Here is a 27,796-nt window from a genome sequence, read left to right as displayed (position 1 = left end):
GGGAGCCCAGATGAAATCACAATTTTTTTTAACCTTTTAACTTTGATCTCTGGGACTTGGTGCTGCTTTCCTGAGACAGTTGGTCAAGTAGCAGGGTGCTGTCTCACTAGTGGAACAAAGTATCTACAAACAGCATGCCACCTGGCTCAATACTGCCAGGCTTTGCAACACCAAGGATTTTCACTGAACAAACTCAATTCTTTGAGAATTCTCTTAACTGTAGTTTCTCAGATTCACTGGAGCACTTCTTGCTAGATATTGCTAAAACTAACTCAGAGTGAAAAATTTAGCTACATTCTTTTTCCTTTATATCACTTTGTTTCTTGAATCATTCAGATTGCTAGTTTTCCTTATATGTATTTTGAAAAGATATTTTTACTGGTTATTGAAAAAATATATATACATGAGTATACAATATACAAATATTATTTACTAGAATGTTCATGCTTTGTGGGTAAAGATACAGTTAATCTCTCTAATAATTTTAGAACTAAAATTCTTTCTAAAGAAATATCATGTCTAAACTGTCCTATAGCTTTCTTACTCCTTTGGTGCTGGGCTTTAAACTAAGGGCTGTGGATGTGCTTAGCACATGCTGGGCTGCTCAGCTGTGTTTTTACCCCCCCTGGCATTCTTTTTTTTTTTTTTTTTTTTTTAAAGATTTATTTATTTATTATATGTAAGTACATTGTAGCTGTCTTCAGACACTCCAGAAAAGTGAGTCAGATCTCATTAAGGATGGTTGTGAGCCACCATGTGGTTGCTGGGATTTGAACTCCAGACCTTCGGAAGAGCAGTCAGGTGCTCTTACCCACTGAGCCATCTCACCAGCCCTCTTTTTTTTTTTTTAAATATTTTTTATTACATATTTTCCTCAATTACATTTCCAATGCTATCCCAAAAGTCCCCCATACCCTCCCCCCTACTTCCCTACCCACCCATTCCCAGTTTTTTGGCCCTGGCGTTCCCCTGTATTGGGGCATATAAAGTTTGTGTGTCCAGTGAGCCTCCCCCTGGCATTCTTGTTTGCATTTTATTTTATTTTCTCAGAAAATTTAAAAACTTTTAGAGTTTTGATTAAGGCCTGCTTTTTAGTGACTTGGAAGCCAGAAGAGCAGCTAACAGGGGCTGTAGTGCCCACGATCTGTTTAGATTGCTTGAGTGCTTAGAGTACACTTTGCATATTCTACACAGGGTCACTCTTTTTAAAAAAAAATTTTTTTTTGAGATATTGCCATCTTAACATTTGCCTGTTTACACATGAATAGCCTGATCCAATCCCTCAGCAGGGAGACTACCATGGTCTGGCTTTCAATAGCCTTGTCACCGACAAAGAAAACATATGGAATATTTCATTCTTGCCCTTTACAAACAGTCTGGGCCTGTGAGGGCATGCAGCAGAACACTTCCTTCTTCATGGTAGGTTGGAGTATTTGTGCCCTAGTGATAGGCTCAGCTACAGGGAAGCAAGCCTTCCTTCCAAAGCCTGGGTACCTTTTGTGTAAAGTAAATTCCACATTTTGGTCAAGTCAGTTTCTAATAGCACCTTGAATGTAGGTGCATTGACTGCTTGATGGATGCAGACTTAATCATATATTCACTAAAGGGAGTGCAAATGCATACGTGCATGGATACATAGACTCACAGACAGACAGACACACCAGCAACACCATTTGGGCACTACTGTCTTTCCAGATTTGATATCCGCCGGGTAAAGGGAATGCAGATGCTTACTTCCCGGTAGAACATGCCTGGAGGGCTACTGCTTGTGTGTTTATCTCCTTGTCAGTTCTGAGAAAGGGATCAGTTTATCTTCCCCCTGCTAGCCATGCACTGCTGCATTGGCCATTAAGGCTTTTCTTCCTCACAGTACCAGCCTTCTGCTAGCATTAAGGACTTTGCTTTGTGCTGTCTGGATTTACAGTGCAGAGGGGCTTGTTGACTGGCTTAACAGGAGATAAGCAAGATGATGGAAAGAAAGGGTAGGCTAAGTTCTGTCTTTACTAGGCCTTTTTCCGTGTTGCTCTTTACTACCCTGCTTGAGAAGACACTCAGTAAAAGAATTACAAACAAATAAGTAGAAAAGAAAGTCCACCATGAGATGATTTATAGCTTTGGTGAAGGAAATAATGATGCCCATATCTTTAGGTCTTTTCTAGTCCCTAAGTTATCCCAGCTTGAATTTCTAGTTTCATTGTTTCTCATACTTGTGCACTGGCTTTGACAAATGGCCATGATTTATCTAAGGGATGTGATCTTCTGTTGGTGGTTTAATCCCACATAAAACAAAATATTTAAATTTATATATACATATTATCTAAAAGTTTTTTTCTGGTGGCTTTTAGTGTCATAACTGAGCATAAAATGCATAACAAATTAGCTTATAGAAATTAATATCTTTCACTTTTTTTTTGTTTTTGTTTTTGTTTTTGTTTTTTTTTGGAGACAGGTTTTCTTTATGTAATAGAGCCCTGGCTGGCCTGAACTGTCTTTGTAGACCTGGTTGGCCTCAAACTCACAGACATCTACCTGCTTTTGCCTCCTGAGTGCTGGGGTTAAATTGTGCTTCACCTAGCCTGCCTGGCCTTCTTTTCTTTTCTTTTCTTTTCTTTTCTTTTCTTTTCTTTTCTTTTCTTTTCATACTTATTTATTTATTTATTATATGCAGGTACACTGTAGCTGTCTTCTGGAGCTGTCTTCAGACGCTCCAGAAGAGGGTATCGGATGGTATCAGATTTTGTTATAGATGGTTGTTAGCCACCATGTGGTTGCTGGGATTTGAACTCAGGACCTTTGGAAGAGCAGTTGGCACTCTTAACCGCTGAGCCATCTCACCAGCCCCGTGGCCTTCTTTTCTTACATGAGAGTCATCCCTTTTGTAGTTCTTAACCCAAGGCCCCGTGCATGCTCAGCAAGTGCTCTACTCCTGAGCCACAGTGCCTGATACCCAGGGAGGCCAGAAGAGGGTGTTGGATCCTCTGGAACTGTAGTTACAGATGGTTGTGAGTCACCATGTAGGTGCCAGTAACTGAACCCAAGTCTTCTGCAAGAGCAGCTAGTTCTCTAACTACTGAGCATTTCTCCAGCCTCAGACAGCTAGATTTTTAAAAAGCCCTTTATTTTCTGTGCTTTACAAATGAGTCCTCGATTTCTCTTTCTAGTTGTGTAATTATGAATTAATAATGAAGAAAAAAGACTTAGCCCTGTATTAAATTGACTTAGGACACAGGTTTTTGAGAGAGTCTTGATATATAGCTCTGATTGGCCTGGAACTCATGCAACCCAGACTGACCTTCAGTTTGTACAAATCCTCCAACCTCAGTGCCTGAGTGCTGAGATCACAGGCTTGACACTCCCTACAGGCTGCTAACAGGACATAGGCCTTGAGTCTTGGGATAAGCGCCCATTTATTTATTTATTTATTTATTGGTTTTTCGAGACAGGGTTTCTCTGTGTAGCCCTGGCTGTCCTGGAACTCACTCTGTAGACCAGGCTGGCCTCGAACTCAGAAATCCACCTGCCTCTGCCTCCCGAGTGCTGGGATTAAAGGTGTGCGCCACCACCGCCCGGCAAGTGCCCATTTATAAGAGCATATAAGTTTCAATCTGAATGCCTTAAAACTGTGGCAAGGTTTGTTTTTGCAGACCATTTGCATCCTAGTTAATTTAGTACCCAACAAGCTAAACTTGTTAAAAACTGATTTTGTTTAGAAGTTTGTACTTTTAAAAGAAAATTATGTAGCATCCTTTTGATTCATGGCATCTGCTCTGATACCCTGAAGACAGGTGCAGAAGTGACCATTATAAAACATTTTACCAACAGTGAAGTCTTTGGATTGTTTGGGTATCTGTGTTTGAAAAGTATGATTTTTGAAAAAAAAATGGAGTTTTGGGGAGGAATTGCTGGATCTGCCTCCTGCATTAGGCATGTTTTATGTGCTAACTATAATTTCTAAACTAGGCATTTAGGTCCCATCTAAAGGGTTCGTATTTTATGGCTTAGCAAAGTGAGATTTGTAAGGATTAGGTAATTTGCTCAAACATCCATACTTAGTGTTGGTTTGGATGCTCAGGCGCTCTGTACTCATTTGCTCCTCTGTGCTGTTTGCATGGGTGTTTCATAGTTTATCATAAGAGTAAAGAGTGTGTGTGTGTGTGTATGGGAAGTCAGGGCTAGTGAGATGGCTTGGTGGTAAGGGCACATGCCACCAGACCTTACATACAGCCCGACGTCCATCCGTGGAACCCACACGTTGGAGGGAGAGAACTCCTTCCTGCAAGTTGTCCCTGGATGTCACACGGGAGCCATGGCACATGGCATGCACATGTACACAAGCACACACACACAAGAAATGTTAAAAATAAAAAAGCGCAAGGTTTTAGGTTATTAGAGGAAAAGAAGCATGCTCTAAAGTCCCTAAAGCACACCTACACATCTGTATTTGTGGGAGACTGACTGGATTAGGGCACCTCGTGTTAACATCTTTGCACTCATGTGTATGATGCAGGCAGGCTTTTATTTGTAGCAGATTTTTTTTTTTTGAGATACGTATCAGCCTCTCTCATTTTCACTCCCCCTCACTATAACTCCTGCTTTTTATTTATCTGTATTCAAAAGACTTGACCTCAGAGGGAAGAGGTGGGGGGATGAGCAAGATCAAGGTACAGTAAGGTACAGTGTATGTGTGTATGAAAATATCATAATGAAGTCTGTTTTTTTAATTTTTAATATTTTTTATTACATATTTTCCTCAATTACATTTCCAATGCTATCCCAAAAGTCCCCCATACCCTCCCCCCCCACTTCCCTACCCACCCATTCCCATTATTTTGGCCCTGGCGTTCCCCTGTACTGGGGCATATAGTTTGTGTGTCCGATGGGCCTCTCTTTCCAGTGATGGCCGACTAGGCCATCTTTTGATACATATGCAGCTAGAGTCAAGAGCTCCGGGGTACTGGTTAGTTCATAATGTTGTTCCACCTATAGGGTTGCAGATCCCTTTAGCTCCTTGGGTACTTTCTCTAGCTCCTCCATTGGGGGCCCTGTGATCCATCCACTAGCTGACTGTGAGCATCCACTTCTGTGTTTGCTAGGCCCCGGCATAGTCTCACAAGAGACAGCTATATTTGGGTCCTTTCAGCAAAATCTTGCTAGTGTATGCAATGGTGTCAGCGAAGTCTGTTCTTTTGTACAGCAGATATCTGCTAGTAAATGTTTAAAGGAAACAAAACCTGAGGGAATGCAGAAGTCTGATGTGAGCAACAGCAGAGAGCCCCAGTCACTGGATAGTGAGTGAGTGGGCATTTTGACTGACTTCCTCTCTTACCGTGTATATGTGGTATAAGAGGGTCGCGGCTGCTGCAGACTCACTCTTCTGCTTCTCAAGGAGCAGGTCTCTCAGTGTGCTTCCTTAAAGCCAAGCCTTGAGGGAGATGAAAAACCAGAGTGTGCGGTGGGGCGCTTTCCTATAGCTGCCCCTTTTCACTCACTGGAATTTCCTGCCTCTCCTGGGGAAGATGTTTTTATAGGGAAGTCAGCATAAAAGCGAATCACCCATGAGCCTTCCCCCCGCCCCCCGGGGGCATTCATTTACTCAGCTTGGGATTAATTTAGTTGGTACTCTTTAGTTGACTTGAGCACTGTGTTTGTTGATAGTGTGAGCTGATGTTTATTAAGCTGTTAATATTTTACAGACTTCATGAGTTCCGGTTGGATCTATGCACACTTTCTCCTTTAGCAGCAGGGCTATTCATGGCTGGGTCTGTGGTCATGATTTCAGAGTTTTGGTGATTGCCAGCGCCATCCTGGAGAGCCATTTGCTTGCTGATTCTAAAGGTGCTTTTTTTTTTTTTTCCTTTTCTTCCTCTCTCCTGGAAGTGTTAACTTTTTGTTTGTTTGTTTGTTTTTGTTTCACTTACATTACATTGGCCTGAAGAGGTCTGCAGTCTCTCTGGCTTTTCAGAGAAATCCTCGTCATCTTCCTGCTGTTAACTTGCTCGTTATGAATGCCACCGAGTGTTTCCCATGTGGTGTCCGTGGCTCTCCTAATGACATTCACTCTCTGGCAGATGTTCTCTTGACCATTTATAAAAACCAGAAGCCTAATGGGGTGCGCTTGTGTGAGGGCTGCCAGCACAGGGGAGGAGAAGCGTGGCCTTGCAGGAGGACCTGTTGGGTTTGACTCATAAGATCAGAGGATAGCCAGGCCTGGGGCTTCATACCTGCAGTCCCAGCACTTGGCCGGTGACTCTGGAGATCACCTGCCTTACTAAAGCCTGAGTGGCTACAGAGACTCAGTCCTTCCCAAAAAGGAAAGGAAAGGAAAAAGCCAAGCCAAGCCAGAGTTATTTGGTTGAGTGAGCTTTACACCACTGTCTTCCAGTGCTGTCCTGCAGGAGATCAGTCACCCACCTCACCTGTCTTAGATATTTGGAAACATTCATTTCGTAGAGCAGGAGTTACTTCTGGAGAGGGTTTTGTTTGGTTCACTGCTTGACATGTCCTGAGCCAGGTAGACTGTAGATTACAAAGGGGCCTGAAAGATCACATAGTGCGGTGAATGTAAAGCCCTGTTTGTTATATAACTTCCACTCTTCCCACATGAAGACATTCCTTGAGAAAGATTAGTCAGTGTCTTTCTCTTTTCCCCTGTACACACACACACACACACACACACACACACACACACACAAAGCAAGCAGGCATGCACGGACAATGCCCTTACGGGCATAAGTTTACATCTACCTGTTTGTAGTCTTGATTTTTTTTTTTTTCTGTACTAAAGCTTTGGATTACATAAATTATCATGATCCTTTTGTTAGTGTTTGCTTCCTTCAGAACTTCCATTCCAGTCCCTCTCAGTGTACCTCTAAAGAACTGGAGGACCTGAGCTGGGAGCTGGGCCTGGTGGATTATAAATTCAGGCACTTGGGAAGCAGAGGCAGAAGGATGTGAGCTCAAGGCAAGTTGGACTGTATATGTATAGAAAGGTACTATCAGAAAAAAATAAAAAGGAAGGGTGTGAGGAAGAGAAAGAAGGGGGGGGAAAGAAGATAGTTTATCTGGTTCCCATTCCCTTTCACAGGTGAGAAAGCCATTTCTGTAACTTTCCCAAGACCATACTCAACCCTCAGAGTAAGTCAAGAGCAGGAACTGAGAGGTCATCAGAGAGGATGTCCTCTTAGAGCTGGTAAACCTCCAGCATCTAGTGAGACTTCTTTCTGACTCCTGCTGTTACAGCTTGTGCTGCCAGATAGATGGTAAATGCATTTCCCTTGTCTTTCCAGGCTGTATGGGCCTGGTCCTTCTGGACCCACACACAGCAGCAGTTGATTTAACTGAGAGTGAACAAGATCATTACGTGTTTTTTTTTTTTTTTTTTGATTTTTCGAGACAGGGTTTCTCTGTGTAGCCCTGGCAGTCCTGGAACTCACTCTGTAGACCAGGCTGGCCTCGAACTCAGAAATCCGCCTGCCTCTGCCTCCCAAGTGCTGGGATTAAAGGCGTGCGCCACCACTGCCCGGCGAGATCATTACGTTTTGAGAACTAACAGAATTGATATAGTGGTATTAGTAGTCTAATGTAAGTATTTAAAAGAGACATTTCTTCACATGCTTATTGTATATGTCTGTTGTGTTTGGTGCAGGGAGCGTAGAATGGAGTGATGTCTGAAATAAGGAAGGAGATAGTTAGACAAAAGCAATTGAACACAGTGAACCGGATATGATCTGATAATATAGAATACTGTCCAAAAATAGAGCAGGATGAAAGAAGTTGCTATCTAGGTTAGTCAAGGAGGGCTTGCAGGAGGTGAAGATGGTCAGTTAACTTCTCTGGGAACGTGAATACATCTTAAGCACTGGCAAAACCATGTTTATAAAGTTTCTCCCTAAATGCCCTCAGGGATCTAACACTGAGAAAAGAAAAGGCCTGCTGCCAGCTGGAAGGGGAACTTCTCTCCCGGAAGGTGATTTAACAACTTGCCAGACTACCTGGCAGGAGAGTCTGACCCTGAAGATCATATTGGGACCTCCCTTTGACTGGAGCTGCCTAGCTGCGGCCTCTATGGAAACCACAACCTTGGGCTATGATACCAGAGTTGGGTGTGTGAGGTCATGGACCCTCTGAGTTCTTCCTCCAATGTGGTCATATTGGACAATTCTCTGGTTTCTGCTTTAAGGGGAAAAATGTATTCTCCATGCTACAATGACAGTGTAACAGGAAAAGGAAGTATAATAGAGCACCAGACGGGGGTAAGGGACAGTCCACTGATAGATGCAAGCACATAGGTGGATCTCAGTAGTAAGGTGTTAGATGTTACAGCGTTAAATATGAAAAATTACAGTGATGGAGAGCAAATAGGGGAAAGATGGTGTGATTGTAAACTGTGTGTGCATCTGGGGAATTCCCTTGTGATGACAGACTGTTGCTTATAATTGCAGTACAGTACATGTGATTTAAGAAATGAGCGCTGCAAGCTTTGGCGTGGTGCAGGCTCATTACTCCAGCCACCCACGTGCTAACATGGAAAGATAAGTTTGAGGCCTGTTGTGCAACATAAGCTGTGCATGAGTTCAAGGCCAGCTTGGTCTACAGAACAAGTTCTAGGGCAACAGCCAAGGCTACACAGAGAAACCCTGTCTTAAAACAAAACAAAACAAAACAAAACAAAGTAATAATTTAAAAAGGACCTGGGGGACATAGTGCAGTGGTAAAACAACTTGCTTAGTATCCGTGACTGAGGCCAGTGTTGGATCTCCTGTACTGCAGAAAGAAGAATGTTGCATGTAAAACTAGTCAGACCTTGTTAGGCCCCTAGTTTAGTAAATATATTATACCAAAGTAAACTTCTTGCTTTAGCTACTATATTATGTATGTATAAAACTCTCATTGGCAAGAGCAAGGTGAAAGGTTTATGGGTACCCACTGTAGTGTTTTTTGTAGCTTTTAGTGCACCTTAAATTATTTCAAACAAGAATGGTAACAAACATACCACGCAAGTTTAGGGTCCTGCAAAGTCTTAGTCTTGGCGTCATCTAAGTGAGACTGGGACACAGACTCTGAAGTGTTGATGCAACAAATGCATCGCTGTGAAGTCACGGGCTCTGTCTGCACCTTGAGAGTATGAGTGTCCCTGAAGCCGATTGGTACTGAGCAGTGTTGGGAAACTGGCTTCCTTCTTTCTCCCCAAAACTGCCTTCCTATTGCCTCTAAGTCTCTCTTTTGTCTTTGTCTCTCTCTCTCTCTCTTGTGTCTGTCTGTCTGTGTCCCCCCTCACTCTCTGTCTGTGCGTGACGAGTGAGTGTATATGAATAACGTGAATGTGTTATGAAACAGAGGAATTAGAACATCCAGACTCCACATTAGGTTTACAGTGTAAACGTTGGCAGTCCTGGCTTTGGATTGAGCACCCGTGCACTTCCCGTTAGTGGCAGTGTTTCATGACTGCACCCATACAGTCTAAGCAGTGTGGGGCATGGGCTTGGGTCTTTGCTTGGGAATTAGTAGCAGTTTACCTTCCGATGACTCAGCATATTTGCCTTAATTGCTACATTAACCAATTTTTCCTTCCCACAAAAGGTGCACACATTTGTAAAAAGAGAGGAAGGAATGAGTGAAGTGTTAAGGACTAATTTTTGTGGTATTTAAGCAACAATAGTCCAGATCACCCACCGCCTTTGTGTCCTTTCAGGATCCTATGGATGGGTTTTGTCAGTGTTTACACTTGATTACTCCATTGCTAACCTCAGTGATGTGATTTAGCATGCAAAGACTGAATTATTCCTTTCTGGCTTAGTTAGAAATCTCCTTGCAATAGTTACCTCCACTGCCCTTTAGCCTCTTAAATGTTTAGTTTGTTTAGGAGGAGCGTGGCTGCTCAGTAAGCAGTTCCTAGCCCCTCGGTGTCCAGAGCTGTCTTTATCATAATTTGTACCCTTGACATAGTGACGGAGGCTCTGGTTCTTAAGTGACGGCTGGTGGGTGCTCCTTAGAGTCGCTGTTGTCAGGCATTTGTCTCTAGTTGCCATTCATGGCTAACGGGCATGAAACATTTCCCTAAGGTCTCAGCTTTAAAATTTGATATTTCCTAATTTTAAGTGAGAAATTATGCCAACTCTGGAAATGAAACTAGATTCTTAAAACCTTAGCATTTAGATTTACAAAACACTCTAGTTTTGAATATGAAACCTTTTAGTATTTGAAGAAGCTATTTTCGTAAGGCCATAACACGCAACCGTAGTTATATGGTCGAGACAAGATCATTACATGTTATCCCATTGGATGTTATTTTATGAACAGCAGAGAGGTTTATATTTAGGGTTAGCAAAGAGATGGTTTTCATCCAGCTCAGTTCTAAAATATAGTTGTTACATTTATGTCCTTGGAAGCAGGGATGGAGAGGATTGGTTTTCTGAGTATAATTTTGTATGGCAGCGCCCTTAATGGGAAATTCTGCTTGATTTTTCAAAGTTGAAGTTTGTGGATTGAAAATGTAGTTCCTGCCAGGAGGAAAGTACTTTACCAGGATGAATCAAAAATATTAATTCTGTCGGGCGTGGTGGCGCACTCCATTCATCCCAGCACTTGGGAGGCAGAGGAAGGCGGATTTCTGAGTTCGAGGCCAGCCTGGTCTACAGAGTGAGTTCCAGGACTGCCAGGGCTACACAGGGAAACCCTGTCTCGAAAAACAAAACAAACAACAACAACAACAAAAATCTACCCAAGACTTTGTTTCAAGTAGTTACAGCCATGTCTTTGTAGACAGATTGTAAGGTTTGTCAAATATTACTTTTTAGGTTTTATTTTTAGGTTTTAGGTTTTATTTTTAACTTTAGCCTGCTCCTCTTTCTACAATATCCTCTTGTGTCTCATTCCCTTCAACAGTAGTAGGCAGTCCAGTATCTATGGGGTGAGGGTAGGGGTGGAGCCTCAGGAGCATGCTGGGGGAAATCAGGTGTTCATCCTAAAAACAATGCAAAGGGCTTTGTTTAAATGAAAAGCCAAAGCCGGGCGTGGTGGCGCACGCCTTTAATCCCAGCACTCGGGAGGCAGAGGCAGGCGGATTTCTGAGTTCGAGGCCAGCCTGGTCTACAAAGTGAGCTCCAGGACAGCCAGGGCTATACAGAGAAACCCTGTCTTGAAAAACCAAAAAAAAAAAAAAAAAAAAAAAAAAAATGAAAAGCCAAAAATCTTGATTTCATAAAGAAAAATAATATACCAAGGATGCTGACATCTGTAAGAATGAATCTTCAATTTGTGAAATTATTGTAGCGACTCACTTCTAAAGCTGGATATTGAATTTATCAGACTTAATTGAAGGGTGTTTAAAGATGTTTCCTGTAGCAAGATTATGTTCAATTTCTGTGCATACAAGGTAGCATAGCCAGTTATAACCAGCCTATTTTGTTAACTTGAGAAATGTCAGAAACATGTACTTGAAGAGATGTATATAATAAAGCAGTTCCAGCCACTTAAGGATTGAGGAGGAAGCATAGCAGGAACCTCTGAAGATACAGACACACACACACACACGCACACGCACACACACACAATCCTATGTGAATGCACACAAAATTAATACCATTTTACTTTAGCCAGGCTCTTTTTTTAAAAGATTTATGTGAGTACACTGTCTTCAGACACACCAGAAGAGGGCATTGGATCCCATTACAGATGGTTGTGAGCCACCATGTGTTTGCTGGGAATTGAACTCAGGACCTCTGAAAGAGCAGCCAATGCTCTTAACCAGTGAATCATCTCTTCAGCCCTGACGACTTTACTTTTGAAGCTGGGTGTTTGACAGTAAAAAGTTGAACACCTTTTTGGCTTGCTACAATTTCACAGGTAGAAGATTGAGCCTTACCACAGCGTAGGATCCCCCCCCCCCCAGCCATATTGAAGTGTGGACTTTTAGCTTTTCATATAGACACGTACTTGGCAGGGCAGAAGTATGCATGAGAATCGCTGCATTAGCCGTTATTTAGTAGAAGCTGGATTACTTAGACACGCATACGTGTACGATGGTCATCTCAGCTCATCTACTGTGGGATGAAAACTGGTGTGTAGATGCTACGGGCAGTGGGATGGCCCATTATGTCCTAGCCAGGATCAGACAGAGTAATAGGAAAGTTTACTGTGCTGCTCAGAATGGCCATACCATCTAAAACTCTAAGGATGAATTGATTACTTTTAGAGCTGTCCATTTGATAATTTTGGACCATGGATAACTGAAATCATGCAAACGAACCTGAGGATAACAGTAGTACTATTGGACCTTTCAAAAGTAATTTTAATGTGCTTGAAGTAGCTAGCCTATAGACACACACACACACTCACACCACACACACACACTCACACACCACACACACATACACATACACACACACTCACACCACACCACACACACACACACACACTCACAACACATACACACTCACAACACACACACACACCACACACACACACACACACATACACACGTATGGTTGCTTTGTGATGGTGTAGGCACATGTGTGTTTGGGTACGCATGAGCTATAACACTTGTGCAGAAGTTGGAGGGCAGCTTGTGGCTGTTGGTTTTCCTTCCATCTCTTGAGTCCCAGGGATTGAACTTGGCTTTTCAGCTGAGCCATCTGGCCAACCCTAGGGTTCTTTTCAGCAGTATGGCAACTAGCAATCCCCTCATTAATGAGACAGTTCTTACCAGTAGCTAACATAGATTATTCTCAGGAAATCATGAGGTGTTTGTTTGTTTGTGGGGGGGCTTGTTTGTTGCTTTAAAAATTTTTTATATTTACTTTTTTTTGTTGTTGTTTTTTGTCTTGTTTTTCAAGACAGGGTTTCTCTGTATAGCCCTGACTGTCCTGGAACTCACTTTGTAGACCAGGCTGGCTTCGAACTCAGAAATCCGCCTGCCTCTGCCTCCCAAGTGCTGGGATTCAAGGCGTGCGCCACCACTGCCCGGCTTATATTTACTTTTAAAGTAATCACTTACTATTTGCCAGCTAGCCAGAACCATCTGAACTGTGTTGAGAAGGCAGAGCTATCTTCTCTTAGCTGTTGTACATGGTGAGAGTAAACAGTTTGGCTTGTCCTTACAACTTAATTCTGTATGCTGGTCAGACAGCGCTAGCTAGGTGAGTTCCTCTCCTTGTTTATCCACAGGCACTTGAGGAAAGAATACAGTTACATGGGTGATGGCTTTTTTTTAATTTGAATTTGAGGGAGAAAAGTTTGTCCCTGACTTGTTTAGAGTGGAGGGGAAAGGAAGCACCCCCCCCACCCCCCACCCCCCACCCCCCACCCCCCACCCCCACCTTGCTAGAAAGTCACCAGTGGTTGGTTTTCTATTACTGTGTTAGTCTCTGTAAAAACCATGGGATGCTTGAGTTTTCAGATGCAAATATGTATTTGTGCCTTTAAAACTTCCATCAGATTTGTGAAGTTAGTGTTGAATCTTAAAATGAGTTGAGCGGTGAATAAATGTACAGCAAGTTCATTCTGTTTCTGCAATTTCCTTTTAGTTAACAAAGCTCCAGATGGTTTATTTCAATGTAGAAATGTCTTTAGCTTAGTAATGATTTCATTAAATTAGGGTTTAGTGGAACTGCTACATATAATCAAATGTATTTGATTTCTGTATTCCTGTGTTTAATGGTAAGGTCTTTGAAAGGCCCATGAAGAAGACAGTGATTTTTGTTATACTTTTGATTCATGATTCAAACTTCCTTAAGCCATTGGCTACAGAGAATGGTGACTGTAATTACAGCACCACAGGCCTGGAGCATGTGTTTGTAATGCAGTGGGGAAGACTAGTGAGAATGATAAGTTCCAATGAAGTACATTAAATATAACATTAGTTATATTAGCTATATTAGTGCCTGGGTATGGAAAGCACCTCTTTACCTTGTATGAAGCCTTAGGTTAGAGCCTCAACATTGCAAGCAAGCAATAAATAAAATAAAATAAAATAAAATAAAATAAAATAAAATAAAGCTTCTCTTCTTTACAGAAAGCAGGAGCCTTGGTTATCTTTTTTTTTTTTAATTTCACGAAGATTTAATACACCATTGAGGAAATACACAAGTCAAATATACAGTAAACATTTGGCTAAGTCCTTTCTTAGAATTATTAGTGAGCATTTGGAGGGTTAGAATCAGGCCTTACTTGGAGACTCTAACTCTTATTTCCTTCCCGACTTTAGCTCCTCTCTCGCTCGCTGTTCTTTCTCTCTTGCATGTAACATATATATACACACTCATCTATGTTGAAGAAATTGAAGGCCATGGAAAAATTACATTGGAAGTTGTCCTTTACTTGTGAGTTTTTATACATTAACCTGCTTAGCAAAAGTTTATGCCATCAGCAAAGTATGTGCTTATTGTACTTCCAGGTGTATTGCTGTATTCAAGGGTAGAATCGGGGGATGTTAGGACAGGGCTACCTGTGTAATGTGTACCAGAGCCTTCATAGGCACCAGAATTATACTCCGCTTTGTATTTGTCAGTTCACCTTATTGTCACTACCTCATTGGAGAGGTCTTTATTCCCTGTTAAACTGTGGCACTGATGTAAAACATTTAATTTGCTTAACATGTTGGTAATGTACATCCAAGGTCATGGTTTATAGTTTCTAACCAGGGGTTGGACTCCTGCTCTCTGACTCTGGGCCATGTGCCCTTTTCCCTATGGCTCACAAGTGTCCACAGATGATGCCCCTGACCCTGCTTTCCCATTCCCTTCGAACCAACCCTTCTTTCAACCCCTACTCCCCAAGCCTGGAATGGAAAGAACTTGCTTTGTTACTTATGATAATATTTAAGCTCTAAAATTTTAACAGAAGGAAAAAAAAAGTCCAAGAAGAATCGATGTGAGAGTGCCATACAGAAGCGCTGGACTGAGGTCTGTGGGAACAAGAGGAGAAGCTCGCTTTGCTTTGGGAGTGGGAAGCCTTCCCAGCTGAGGTGACATTTGAGCTGGGTCATTTAGTCTTCTGCAGGGCAGCTGCCAGGTTCTGCCTTGTTTGAAATCAGCACATTTACAAGAGAATAGTGGAGCACATTCAACTTGATGGATTAGATTGACAGATTGAAAGTAACTCCCCCAATGATGGCTTTGTTAGGTGTTTGTTCTCTGAGAACTCTACCTGCCACTCCCCTTTGGTGAATTGTGGCAAGGAAGCTGTCACATTAAGCTGTCATTCAGGATATTGGGGCGGGGGGTGGGGGGGTCACAAATTATGGGCAGGAGTAGGTATTTTCAGAACAGCCTACAACCCGGAAAGATTATATTTCAGAGCATTTAAAAACGAACACAACAGCCCTTTTTAATCTGTGCAAAAAGAAAATTGGATAATGAAAAGTTAATTAGGCCATGGATATTTTTAAAGCTTAGACATTCTGATGCTTATCCACCATAATTAGATGAATCTTTGTTGAGGCTGGGATAGAAAAAGAAATCAATTATAGAATCACACAATATTCTTACATAGAGTATTCAATTCTAAAAATACTTCATGTTTCTTGGGGATATTTTTTTGAAATTAGTTTCTAAGAAGTACATTTGATTCTAGCGTCTACCTCCCTGTTTCGGCCCTCTACTCGCTCGCCATAAGACCCTCTCATAGATTTTGCGGTTTCTTTCCATTTATGTATGTTAAATTATTGAAAGATGGAAGACACAGCTCTAGATCTTTCTAAATTATGGCTGCTCACAGTTTTATTTCTGGAGAAATGGCTGGACAATACTTTGGGGTTGGCACTCCCCTCCCTAACCCCTGACCCTGCTTTCCCATTCCCTTCCAACCAACCCTTCTTTCAACCCCCACTCCCCAAGCCTGGAATGGAAAGAACTTGCTTTGTTACTTATGATAATATTTAAGCTCTAAAATTTTAACAGTATTTCAGTTGCAAATAAATGGAAATTGTGTATTCTGTTTAATGTGTTTCAGAAAATCCCTGCCATTTTTTTTCTTTAAATACAAGAAAACAGGCATGTAATGCCTCATTGAGAAAAGCCCGGAGGAGTGCTTTGTGCAGGTCTTAATTAAGGGCTTTGAAAGACCAAACAAAAGGCAAAAGGAAAATGCTACAGGGTTATTGTTATTCCACCCCATTGGCTCAGCTAGCTGACCATCCATTGGACCATTTTGTCCATTTTGAAACTGAATGACACTTTTGTTCGTGATTAACAGAGGTGAAAGAAGCCAATTATTGGGCCCTCTTTTTCCATAGAACAGCTGCTGTTGGATTTAACTGCGGGCAAATATGGCCTTTTACTCCTGCAAGGATGTTGTGATGACAGTTTATTTTTATAGAACTACGTGACTGAAAACAAAATCTGTCTGACTTTTGTTATGAATATGCCCTGGAATTTATCATGGAAGGGTGAGTTTGTTGAGCTGTTTCTGTAGTTCTCTGTGAAAATAGCAAATATGTTGTGTATAATTCACATGTGCATATTTTAGCATCTTTTGATGTGAGGATTCGGTGTTAGAAATCTTTTTTTACTCTACGTTTGCAGCTCTCAGCCTTTTCCTGTTTAACTTTTAGTGGAAACTCATAATTTATTAAAGGTAGGAAGCAATCAGTGGAAGATGGAGTGGTCTTGAGTAAGCTTCGAGCTATTCTGATACAGACTTCTTAAGTGGGACAGATGAATCCCAGAGACCACCTACCCTAGTGTAGAGTCCAGGCCCCACCCGTCAGTGTAAGAATGAGCTGGGGGACTCTCCCTTGGGTCTTGGTATTAATGAATGTTTACTGATAGATGCATCTGGGCTTCGGGCATATGGGGGTCTGGGGTGACTTCATTTTAATGGTTTTGGATTGTGGGGCATGATAAGGTTCCCTTTAGTAAAATTCTAGGCCGTTCGTTTTAGTTTTCTCAGGTGATCTAAAAGTAAGTCCATCTTTTGCTAGGAACGGAATCAGCATGGCTCTGTCTACTAAGAGAAGGATATGTATATTACTGCCTTGCTTTTGGGAACCGTTCCCCGAAGCTACTTGAGAGACTGTTCTGGGCTTTCTTAGGTCTTTCTGTATTTATTGGCAGGAAATAAATGGAACCCATATTCACTTTCCAGTTTTCTTCTGAAGATGGATACATCCTAATCTGATTTTACTTATAAGCACACTCTGTTGATATCGCCACATTAAAATAGAAAGTGCGGTCCATACATTTGCTTTAATCGTCATTGTTTCGAAAATACTTAGCAGGAGCAGTTTGCTGTGGCTCATGATGTAAGGGAATTTCAGTCTGTCGTGGTGGAGAAGGTGTGGTGGAGGGAACCCCTCAGCCTGAGTCCGCAGGAGTAGGAGGCAGTGGCTTTGTTGAATTGGGAAGTGGAAACAGGTAGCTGGGGGGTGTAAATGACTAAAGGCCTTTCCCTAGCAGTCCACTTCCTCTATTTAGCCTCCTCCACTTCCTTCAGATTGTTCAATCTCCCCAGTCAGCAAGTGCCACACCAGCTGGGGATCGGTGTTCAGATACGAGAGTTTTGGGGGAAACATTTCTAACCCAAACACCAACAGTCCCTAAAGCCTTAAAACAAAATGAAGTAAAATTTTATGGCGAGATGCATATCCTGGTTGTGTGGTTTCATAAACCTAGCTATCATTTGAATAAGTGTTGAACTCTGAAGCTCCTGTGTTTAGAGCATGTCGTTCTTTCTGTAGACTTTGCAGAAGCGATGGTCTGGAACTGAGCTGTGTGTCTCTTCTCATCTGGGATCATTCCCCCTCTTCTCGCTGCGCCCCTGAACAGCTCGCTCACTCAGGCTGATGTGCTTCCTAGCATCCTCAGTTTCTTTACTGGCTTGGCCGCGTTGAACTGTTAAGGGAATAACCAAGCATTGGAATTCTTGCCTCTCCACTTTCCTGCCTGCAAGTCATCAGAATGCTGTCTTCACTTCCAGCCTCACCCATGCTGTAGTCCTGTCAGTTTCCACACCAGAGCTGTCATCAGTTAGGTCCTCTGCCATTCACTTGCCAGCCAAGCTCGTGGTCTGATCATTTCTGCCCTTCTGTCTCTTACTGTAGATGCTATCATTTACCTCACCTAGATAATCCTTTTGACACTCTTGTACATCAAACCTATTTCAGCTATTTCCCGCATGGTCACATTTGGACTGTGCAAGTCTTGTAACTGCTAACTACTTCTGACCTCAATATTTTTTTTTCTCTTCTTGATCTCTTCATTATTCTAAATTCATAAAATTTTTCAACCTTATGAAACCTTCAATCTCTGAGTCCTCATATCCCCACTCCATCACTGGTCAGCTTAGAGCCTGCTGAGTTTTCTTTCTCCTGTCTCACCAGTATCCTTATCCTTCTTACCCTGTTGTTCTTTCAAAGTTGACTTTTTATTTAACAACGATGAATCCTTTTAGTAATCTATGCCACTGTTTTGTGAAATGCCTCACTGCCCAGCTTCTTACACTGTGTGACCATATGGGGTCAAATAACTGAATGTGGGAGTCATGAAATATGTGTCAGCTGTAAAAGGTTTCTGGATGGGTGACAAGCAAACATTAATTCAAAATCAAATGTGTAATGTATCCAAGATATTTGCACAGCTTCACTATAGCTATGGTTTCCGGCTATGCAGCACAAAGAATGCTAGCTAAAATACCTTGCTTAGCTCAAATTTGAGACTGTCACTTGTGTGTTATGAGTTGCAGTGTTTTTGTTTTTTTTTTTTTTTCCTGTATTTACAAATATCTCAGTTCTGACAGAGGCATAATGGATGTAATTTTGTAAAGACTACACATTTCCTATTATTATTCATCTTGGTAATAAACATTAAATTAGGAGCCGGGCAGTGGTGGCACATGCCTTTAATCCCAGCACTCGGGAGGCAGAGGCAGGCGGATTTCTGAGTTCGAGGCCAGCCTGATCTATAAAGTGAGTTCCAGGACAGCCAGGGCTATACAGAGAAACCCTGTCTCGAACTATCCCCCCAAAAAAGAACATTAAATTACTGTATCTTTGAGTTGTATTATATACAATTTGAACTTAAAACTACTGAAATAATTAGTTTCATTAGGAAAAAAAATCATTAAATGAATATTGGCATAGGATTAGGATAGAATCCAGCAGTTTAATGGCCATAAGTATACTTCTGCCTGATTGGACTACATGTTTATCTCAGCATTGATAATTATAAAATTAAAATATCGACCAACTCTAAAAAATAGTTAGGTGCTCAGCTTCCTACAGTATCAAATATGCAACAAATATTTAATTCTTTAACTGAAAAACAGGCACATCTATCTTATTATTGTATAAATTTGTTCTAGTCTTTAATTACTGGCAAAGCTATATATATGCAAAAAGGATTGATATTAAATGAACTTATGATTTCTTATCAGCAAATGTTTGATTTGTATGCTGATATGCCTGAGATCAGGTAACAGTTTCTTGAGCGAAAGGGGTTGTAGATGGAGAAGTTTAAGAAGCACTAATTGAGTGTTCCCCAAACTACATGCTTCTCACAGGCAGCTCCTGCTGGCTTCAGGTAGACGGTTCAGCGGTGGAGAGAAGTTGCTCGTATGTACTGCTTTGATGGAAACTAGTTTTGTGGTGATGATGCCTGACTTTTGCCCAGATCACTGCTTCCTGGAGTTCTTCATGTGTGGGATGTTACTTTCCAAATAGTTCCAGACAAATCACCCTTTATTGTCAAAGCCCAACATAAGCCTAAGGGTCTTTATGGAAATAATGCCACGAATTTACTGGAATTCAAACTCATTTTAAACATATTGGACCCTCTGTGTCTTGTGCTTAAATATGCTAAACTGTATCTTTCTCAAAATGCTCTAACTTGAACTTGAAAGTCTGTCTCTAGCACTGCACCATGTACAACCAGACTGCTTTTGGAAACAGTACATGTTAATAAGAGATCTCCAGCACAGGAAGAGACTCAAAGAATACAGACAGGTGCCCACAGAAAACACAAGGTGGTGTGGGGATTATTTTTCTCAGGTTTCATAGGTAGGCGTCATTGTGACTTGCAGGGTTATTGACGAAGGGTCACCTGCTGGGCAGGCAGGTGTGTTTCTTCTCACGTTCTCTGGGCTTTTTCAGACCCTCCTACCTTGCTTAAGATGAATGAGAGAGATTGTACATCAAAGAAAATGAAAAGGTAACTATTGACATAGAAATACCATTTCCTGTAGTTTTCCAGGGATTTGTTTACTGTGCGCTTTGTGACAAGGCATAGATCGGTGCAGAAGAGAAGGGTTAGAGGACGGGAGATGGAGAAACTTCTGACATTGGGAATTTTGTCAGTCAGGAACATACTCAAGGGACTATAACGTCTCTGGAAAGCAGTGTGATGGCTCCTCAAGACGTTAAAATGGAATCTCCAGATTGTCCTGCAGTTCCGCTCTTGGGTGTGTCTTCAGAACGAAGGCAGGATCTTTAAGACATATTTGCACATTCTCATCACAGCAGCATTATTCTTAATAGTAAATAGATAAGACATACCCCAAATGTCATGATAGACAATGGACAAATCAAAAGTAGTATGTATAGAGTTAGAATATCATTCAGTTTTAGGAAGGAAATATTTCTTTTTACTATAGCATGGATGAACCTCAAAGTTACTGTTTCAGTAAAATATACTAGTAACAAAAGAATATATACTGTATGGCTTCATTTGTATGAAGTACTTATAATAGTAAAATTCATACACAGAGAGACACAATGGAGTACTATTTAGCTATTAAAAAGAATGAATTTATGAAATTCCTAGGCAAATGGATAGACCTGGAGGGCATCATGCTGAGTGGGGTAACCCAATCACAAAAGAACTCACATGATATGTACTCACTGATAAGTGGATATTAGCCCAGAAACTTAGAATACCCAAGATATAAGATACAATTTGTTAAACGCATGAAACTCAAGAAGAACGAAGACCAAAGTGTGGACACTGTACCCCTTCTTAGAATTGGGAACAAAACACCCATGGAAGGAGTTACAGAGACAAAGTTTGGAGCTGAGACGAAAAGATGGACCATCTAGAGACTGCCATATCCGGGGATCCATCCCATAATCAGCTTCCAAACACTGACACCATTGCATACGCTAGCAAGATTTTGCTGAAAGGACCCAGATATAGCTGTCTCTTGTGAGACAATGCCGGGGCCTAGCAAACACAGAAGTGGATGCTCACAGTCAGCTATTGGATGGATCACAGGGCCCCCAATGGAGGAGCTAGAGAAAGTACCCAAGGAGCTAAAGGGATCCACAATCCTATAGGTGGATTAACTATGAACTAACCAGTTACACACACACACACACACACACACACACACACACACACACCCCGCCGGAGCTCGTGTCTCTAGCTGCATATGAATCAGAAGATGTCCTAGTCGGCCATCAGTGGAAAGAGAGGCCCATTGGTCGTGCAAACTTTATATGCCTCAGTACAGGGGAACGACAGGGCCAAGAAGTGGGAGTGGGTGGGTGGGGGAGTGGGTAGGAGAGCGTGTGGGGGACTTTTGGGATAGCATTGGAAATGTAAATGAAATAAATACCCAATTAAAAAAAAAAAAGAAAGTAGGATGATGACTGCTAATGGCCAGCCAGATGGGGAATAGGAAATGGGTGACGTCACTCACTTTTGCAAGATAAAAAATTCTGTGGCTCTATAGTGGAGAGAGTTGTGTGGTGATCTGAATATGCTAAATGCCTGAGAACTGTACATATGATAGGTCTTTTGTGCAACCCACTCTGGAAAATGCTAAGATTATTGCACATCAGAGTTTCTCAGCTTTGTCATTGATATTTTGGGGTTGGATGATTCATTGTAGGGTTCTACTATAGTCTGGATTCTCTCAATCTCTCTCTCGTTGTCTCTGTCTCTCTCTGTCTCTGTCTCTATCTCTCTCTGTGTGTGTGTATTAATGAAATCAATTAAGAGAAATTGGCCCATATCAGTGGCTTGATACCATATCACTTGATACCTTTGGCTTCATTTAACGTGCACAGAGTTTATTTTGTAAATGTTACTGTATGTTAAAATAAAGTTGTCAGGTTGATATTGATCTCCCTGAATGTTGGCACTTTGTGGGTAGGGTGAGCATTGCATTAACTTATAGGGTATGAGCCCCATACTTCTCATACCTCATGTAAGGTATGAGAGCTTTAGGAGAGACATGTGTGCTAGCAATCCTTTCTCGGTAGTCCTTGGGACATGATGGTGGTGTAGGCACTAACATCGCAGCTACTTCTCCTACTAAACAGTCACTGGTTATAGTTTGTAATCTAATTGGCCCTACAGCTCAGTATAATAGAAAGTCGATAGATTTCCATGCCATCTTCTTATCTTGGTTTAAGTAAGACCAGAGTTACTAGTTTTTTAAAAAAAAGACTCACTGTAGTTCAGTTTATAGAATGCTTGTCCATCATGCAGGAGGCCTTAAACTGGGCATGGTGGCTCCTGCCTGTAAATTCTAGCACTTAGACGGCAGAGACAGAAGATAAGGAGTTCAAGGTCATTCTTAGCTAGATAGCAAGTTTGAGGATAGCCTCATCTCAATGCAAGCACAATAACAAAAGAGTTAAAAGGAGACCCCGCACCCAGACCCAGACCAAGCACCCATTAGAGATTCGGGAGGTGTTACTCTCTGTTCCCGTGTGTTGATCCTACTTCACTGACTGTGGATCCATAGTCAGGCAGATGGTGTTCACTGACTGTGGCTCCATAGTCAGGAAGATGTTGTTCTCTTTCCTTTGCCTGCGTTCTGAAGCTTCTTCAATCTCAACCTTTTCCAGGGCACATGTCGTCAATGTCAGTGTCCTCCCCAGCGTGAGTGTTAAGGTCTGTCCCTGTTCAGTCCTTCTGTCCTGGGGGCAGGCAAAGTTTGAAGTTTCTATGTTAGGGTCCTGCATTCACTCTGCACAGGTGCCTTGTATGTGTATGCAGAGTAGAGATAATGTCAAGTGCCTAGAGGGCTCTCATATTTAGAAACTGCTTTCCTATTTCCCAGCCTTGTGGTAAAACAGATGGTTCCAAATTTGCCTGTGGAGAACCTGTTATCCTTTCAAAAAACAAGAAGCCACCAGTTAATTTTAGAGTTGGAAAAGCTTTACATACCATACTGGCCTCACATCCCAGAAGACAAGCTAGGCACTCAAAAGAGGTTAAAAAAAAAAAAAAAAAAAAAAACTCGCCTTGGGCCACGTGCGCTAGGATTGGCCATGGCCCTTGGAAGCCATATTCCAATTTTTAAGTCCCATTTTAAATCAGAGGTTGAGCCACACAGTAAGATCCTGCTTCTGTTGGGTACCACATGGAGGGAAGCACAAAGAAAGGAAACAGGCTCCCTTGGTGCAAGGGGTGTACACACCACTAAAATGAACATTTTGATTGTGTAGAACTGTGAAAACACTCTTAGTAGCTGCAGTGGTGATGGTTTATCAGCGTTGGGGACAAGGTGTGTACCAAATAGGGATGTATTCTAAAGGAGCCTTGCACACGTTAGATTGGGGTGTGGGAGAGAAGAGAAGTCTGAGGTGGTTCCTGCTTGGAAGAAGGATGATGGCTCAGAGCTTTGGGATATGTTTCTGATTTTGTGTTGCTTAGTACCTTGGAAAACATGGTCAGGATTACTTTTTTAGAGAGAACAAAAGGAAGAAAAGAAAATATCCGTGATATAATTCCCAGCATTTCTCTTCTGATACATAAAGGACCTTTGGCCTATTGGGATGACAGGAGCACTCAGCATTTCTGTTTGGTCCACTGTCAGCTGCCAACAGTTTGCAGACTGGCAGAGTTTTGTGTGACTCTGGCCTAGTGTGTAATAATATGGGGGAGAAACCAGCTGTTGTGGAGGATCTAGCCAGAACATACCAATTTACGTGGTACACAGAAGAAAACCAAGGCCCCATCCAGAGAGTCTCGTATTCTTCCAGGGGCGTGGGGAAGAATTTAAATGTGACCCCAGCAGCAGTGGGGGGGAGCTCCTGGAAGACATTAGGCTGATGTATTCAAGGGCACTATTTGTAAGTGTGCCACTGTGTGTAAGCCCCGTGTAACTCGGAAGTTGCTGTCTTGTGTCAACTGTTCTGCTGTGATTTTCCTTTCTCTTCATTTTCTTGCCTATGTCATCCAAAGAGCAGAAATAATCTGCGTTTTAAGTACTGTTGCTGAATTAGAAGATAGACCTTCTCAGGTTGGATACTTTTTTGGGCTCAGTGAGCTCCCTGCTCTCCTGTCTCTCCTGCACTGGCTCTCAGAAAGTGTCTCATTTGTTAAACAAATTCTTTGTTTCTTCCAGTTTTCAAAGCCAGGTGAGCAGGAGGGCTGAGGGAAGAGGCTGTTTACATGGGAAGGGTTATCAGAAACGTTAGGGTTAGGGAAGCTTGGTAAAGACTGTTTGGGGAACTGGAAGAATTGCAGGGTTGCAGAGGGTTGGTGCTCCTGCTTGTTTCATGCCTTTTCATTGGTTGTCTAGGATTGTGTGGCAGTGCTCTGCTGTAGCCAGACTGTTTGTCCTGGCCACCCTGGGCCAAGATTTTGTCTAGACTTTAGCAGTTGCTATCAGAGTGTGCAGAAGTACTTTCTGAATGACAATGGTGTCCACGAATTTGACACAAGCTACTTTATTTAATCCCCAGCGCAAGTGTGTAAAGTAAACGGCATGGCTCACTATTTTGGAAACTAAAGGAAGGCACAGAGGTTAGTCTGTTTGTTAAGGACTAACATAGCTACCCTGGGCATGTGCCTTGTGGTAGAGCCCTTGACCAGCCTTCTGGAGGTTCTAGGTTGAATCCCTGGTAGTGACAACAAGCACAGAGCTAATCTGAAGTGGAGTTTGAATGTGAATATCTGAGCCTTGAAGCAGAGCTGGTGTTTTTCTCCATTAGGTTAGTTCTGCCTGCGATGAAAAAAATTCATAGTGTATATATAGTTTTATGAGGACTGTTCACCTTACATGCGTAATTATTTCTTCTGAAAGCTGGGAAATGTGGAAGAGAAAGAGTGACCCAAGAATTACTGAAACAAACCAAACCAAACTACACAAAGAACCGTCCGTGCTAGAAAATCTCTTTGCAGAATGAAGCATGTTATCAGGCCATTTCACATCCATGAAGGTTATGTAGTTTCACTTCTGTAGCTTCACTGAAATAATACACCTACCCCAGTACCTCTAGTCTATGACTTGCTGAACTAGGAGTTAGAAAACTGTGGTGACCCAGACATATTAGATCTTATCACCTTTGTAAATTCGAAGACCATTACAGGAAAGGTGTCAGCCAAAGGGGCACTCACATTTGAGTAACCCTCAGAATCCTCTGAACCTGAACTTGCTAATGCCAGTAAATGTTAATTTTTATCAAATCCCCAGGTGGAATTAAAACAATCTTTGTGAAGTTCTATCTGAATTGTTAGTGCTGGCTCACAGAATGTGTTCCATGAGAGTTCTCTCTCTCTCTCTCTCTCTCTCTCTCACACACACACACACACACACACACACACACACACACACACGGAGAGGGAGGGATCAATACTAGCTGTCCTCCATTGCTCCCCATCATTTAGGAGGAGGTCTTTGAACCCGAGCTCACTGACTTGACTAGATTTGCTGGCTGGCAAGCAGAGGCTCTTCCTGTTTCTTTCACTCGACGCTGGATTACAGGTGTGCACTTCCATGCTTGCTTTGTCTGTAAGGTGCTGGGAATCTCAGTTCCTGCTTGTGCACTCATCTTTCCAACCTTAGAAGTACTTTTTCCCCTAAGGAAGAGAACATAAGTTAAATGATAGGCACAGAGAGGAGAGATAGGCTGGATGGCAGTGAGGCAGATTTGAATGGAGGTCACTTTACAGGAAGAAGTCAGAGCTGAGGCTGCAGCAGAAGGAGCTAGGTCTTGACAAGCAATCCAGGCTGATAATGAGGTCTGAGCCTTAGCCACAGAGGAAGCCATCCTAAGCTTGGATGGTCTGCCATGGTGTCTCTGGGGATGGAGGAGCAAGCTCAAGTGGGGCTCGATGGAGAGCACACAGAGAGGCAAGGGTGGAGCCCTGCCCATCGTTGGGTTTGCTTCTTCATACGATTGCTTTGGCAGCTATGTGTGGGCTGAACAGGAGAGGGAGGGAGTATGGAAAGCTGAAGACCAAGACAGGAGACTGAAGTAGGAGGCCAGAGGGACTGTGGGAGGAGGAGGAGGAGATGTGTTCAGGCAGTGGAGACGAGGTGGAGAAACAAAAGGAGGAGAGCCTAAAGATGCATCCAGTGTTTTATCACAGCAGTGAATGCTCATAATGAAAGCCCATGAAAGGTTGAATTACATTTTATATGTGTGGTTTTAAAGGGGATGAGTGCAGAGACCATTTTGGAAAAAACATTCATCATCAACTTAACTTGTGTCATTGCCTACCCCTCTGTCCCCTGCAGGCAAACCTTCAGCTCTCTGGAAAGCTTGGCTGGCCAGGACAGCTTGTTCTCTGAGCTCTCTGGTTTAGTTATATTAGTGTGGAGTATAATCTCTGTGTGTGTCATTGCTTAATTGTTGGCATGTAGTGACTCAACTGGTAATTTAAATTAATAGACTGTGCATATAGGCATACTATTGTTCTCCTTAGATCTCGATGGAGCTTTGATTGGCAGTTAAGTGATGGCGTATTCGAATTAATTACTGCAGCTGAGAAAGAACTGGGAAAACACACTAGGAAAAAAAATCGATAGTTGTGATGTGGGAGTGAGAGGAACAGATTCAACATGAGAGTGAGCCTAGAATAAATTATCCAGAACGTAAAGGCTGGAGCAGATGCCAGCTGCCTATCACTGCACTGCAGACGCCCAGCTCACGCAGAGCCCCATCGGTTCGCTGATGTACAGTCTAGCTCTGCTGAGGAACAGTCTCAGAGTGGGTCCCCCTTCCTGACTCTTGGGATTCTTGCCCAGTCAGCGCCACCTCAGGCGCTCTCTCTCTCACATGTTAACACACATCCTCTTTAAACAGTTTCTTTTTCCTTTGGTCTTTTAAATCTTGCCCAGTTTACCTCAGGAAAAAAAATTTTTTTCTTTGTTCTATTCTAGAGCCAAAATAAAGGGGGAAATAATCCTAGTCATGGTTAATATAGATGAGGCTCATGCTGGGATAGTCATATTGACAAATGATCCCATTACCAAGTCCTGTGGCTGTTGTAGTTACTGAGTTCCTGGCTACCTTTGTCAATGCAGACTTGTCTCTGCTTAAATCCCTTCCTACAGGACCTTCCTCTCTTGTTAATCTCTCCTGCTTGCTGTCTCCCCTCCTTCTCTGTACTTCAAACTGAGTTCCTTCTAGAAGTGTCTCCTCAGCTATTCATCTCGTCTTCTTCCCTTCCTGCATAGGAGGTGCAACCACTCCTGAAGGTTTAGTTCAGTGCATTGCCCACCTCAGCAGCTGCTCCTCCTTCCTGACATTTCAGCTCAATCAATTCTGAATGTCAATTGAGATCTGCTTCCTCTTTTTTTTTTTTTTTTTTTTTCTCTGAGACAGGGTTTCTCTGTGTAGCCCTGGCTGTCCTGGAACTCACTCTGTAGACCAGGCTGGCCTCAAACTGCCTCTGCCTCCCAAGTGCTGGGACTAAAGGTGTGCGCCACCACTGTCCAGTGGTCTACTTCCTGTTAAATAACGTTACAAGACCCAAAGCACCAACTCACCTTTTTTACTGTTGTCTCTCTATATGACAGCATGTTATTCAAAAATGCCGCTGGGTCATTTTCCAAGTGCAACTTGTTTCCTCCAACCTCTAGACTGGACTCCTCCATCTCTGTCTCTCTGTCTGCCCATCAGTCT

General features: G+C 42.4%; 1 protein-coding gene across 3 annotated transcripts in view; it reads left to right on the top strand.

Moving 5' to 3' along the window:
- Lgr4 (leucine rich repeat containing G protein-coupled receptor 4) overlaps positions 1-27,796 on the top strand; it is a 97,444-nt gene that overhangs the window by 9,992 nt on the left and 59,656 nt on the right. Inside the window, exon 1 of one of the 3 annotated variants that reach the window (XM_021155170.3) lies at positions 5,743-5,835. The exons of 1 other annotated variant lie outside the window; for it this stretch is intronic. Coding sequence is in view for 1 of the 2 variants with exons in the window: in XM_085834589.1 (XP_085690715.1) it covers positions 16,377-16,384 (8 nt within the window). In the remaining variant the exon portion in view is untranslated. Of the gene's footprint in view, positions 1-5,742; positions 5,836-16,232; positions 16,385-27,796 lie in introns of those variants that run through there. One more of the 3 variants, XM_085834589.1, reaches the window with a different exon arrangement.

The sequence above is a fragment of the Mus caroli genome, unplaced genomic scaffold, assembly GCF_978045245.1.
Source record: "Mus caroli unplaced genomic scaffold, Mus_caroli_1 scaffold_2, whole genome shotgun sequence".
NCBI classification, from domain to species: Eukaryota; Metazoa; Chordata; class Mammalia; order Rodentia; family Muridae; genus Mus; species Mus caroli.
Note: the sequence above shows the minus strand (reverse complement) of the source record. Positions and strands in the feature narration are given on the sequence as shown.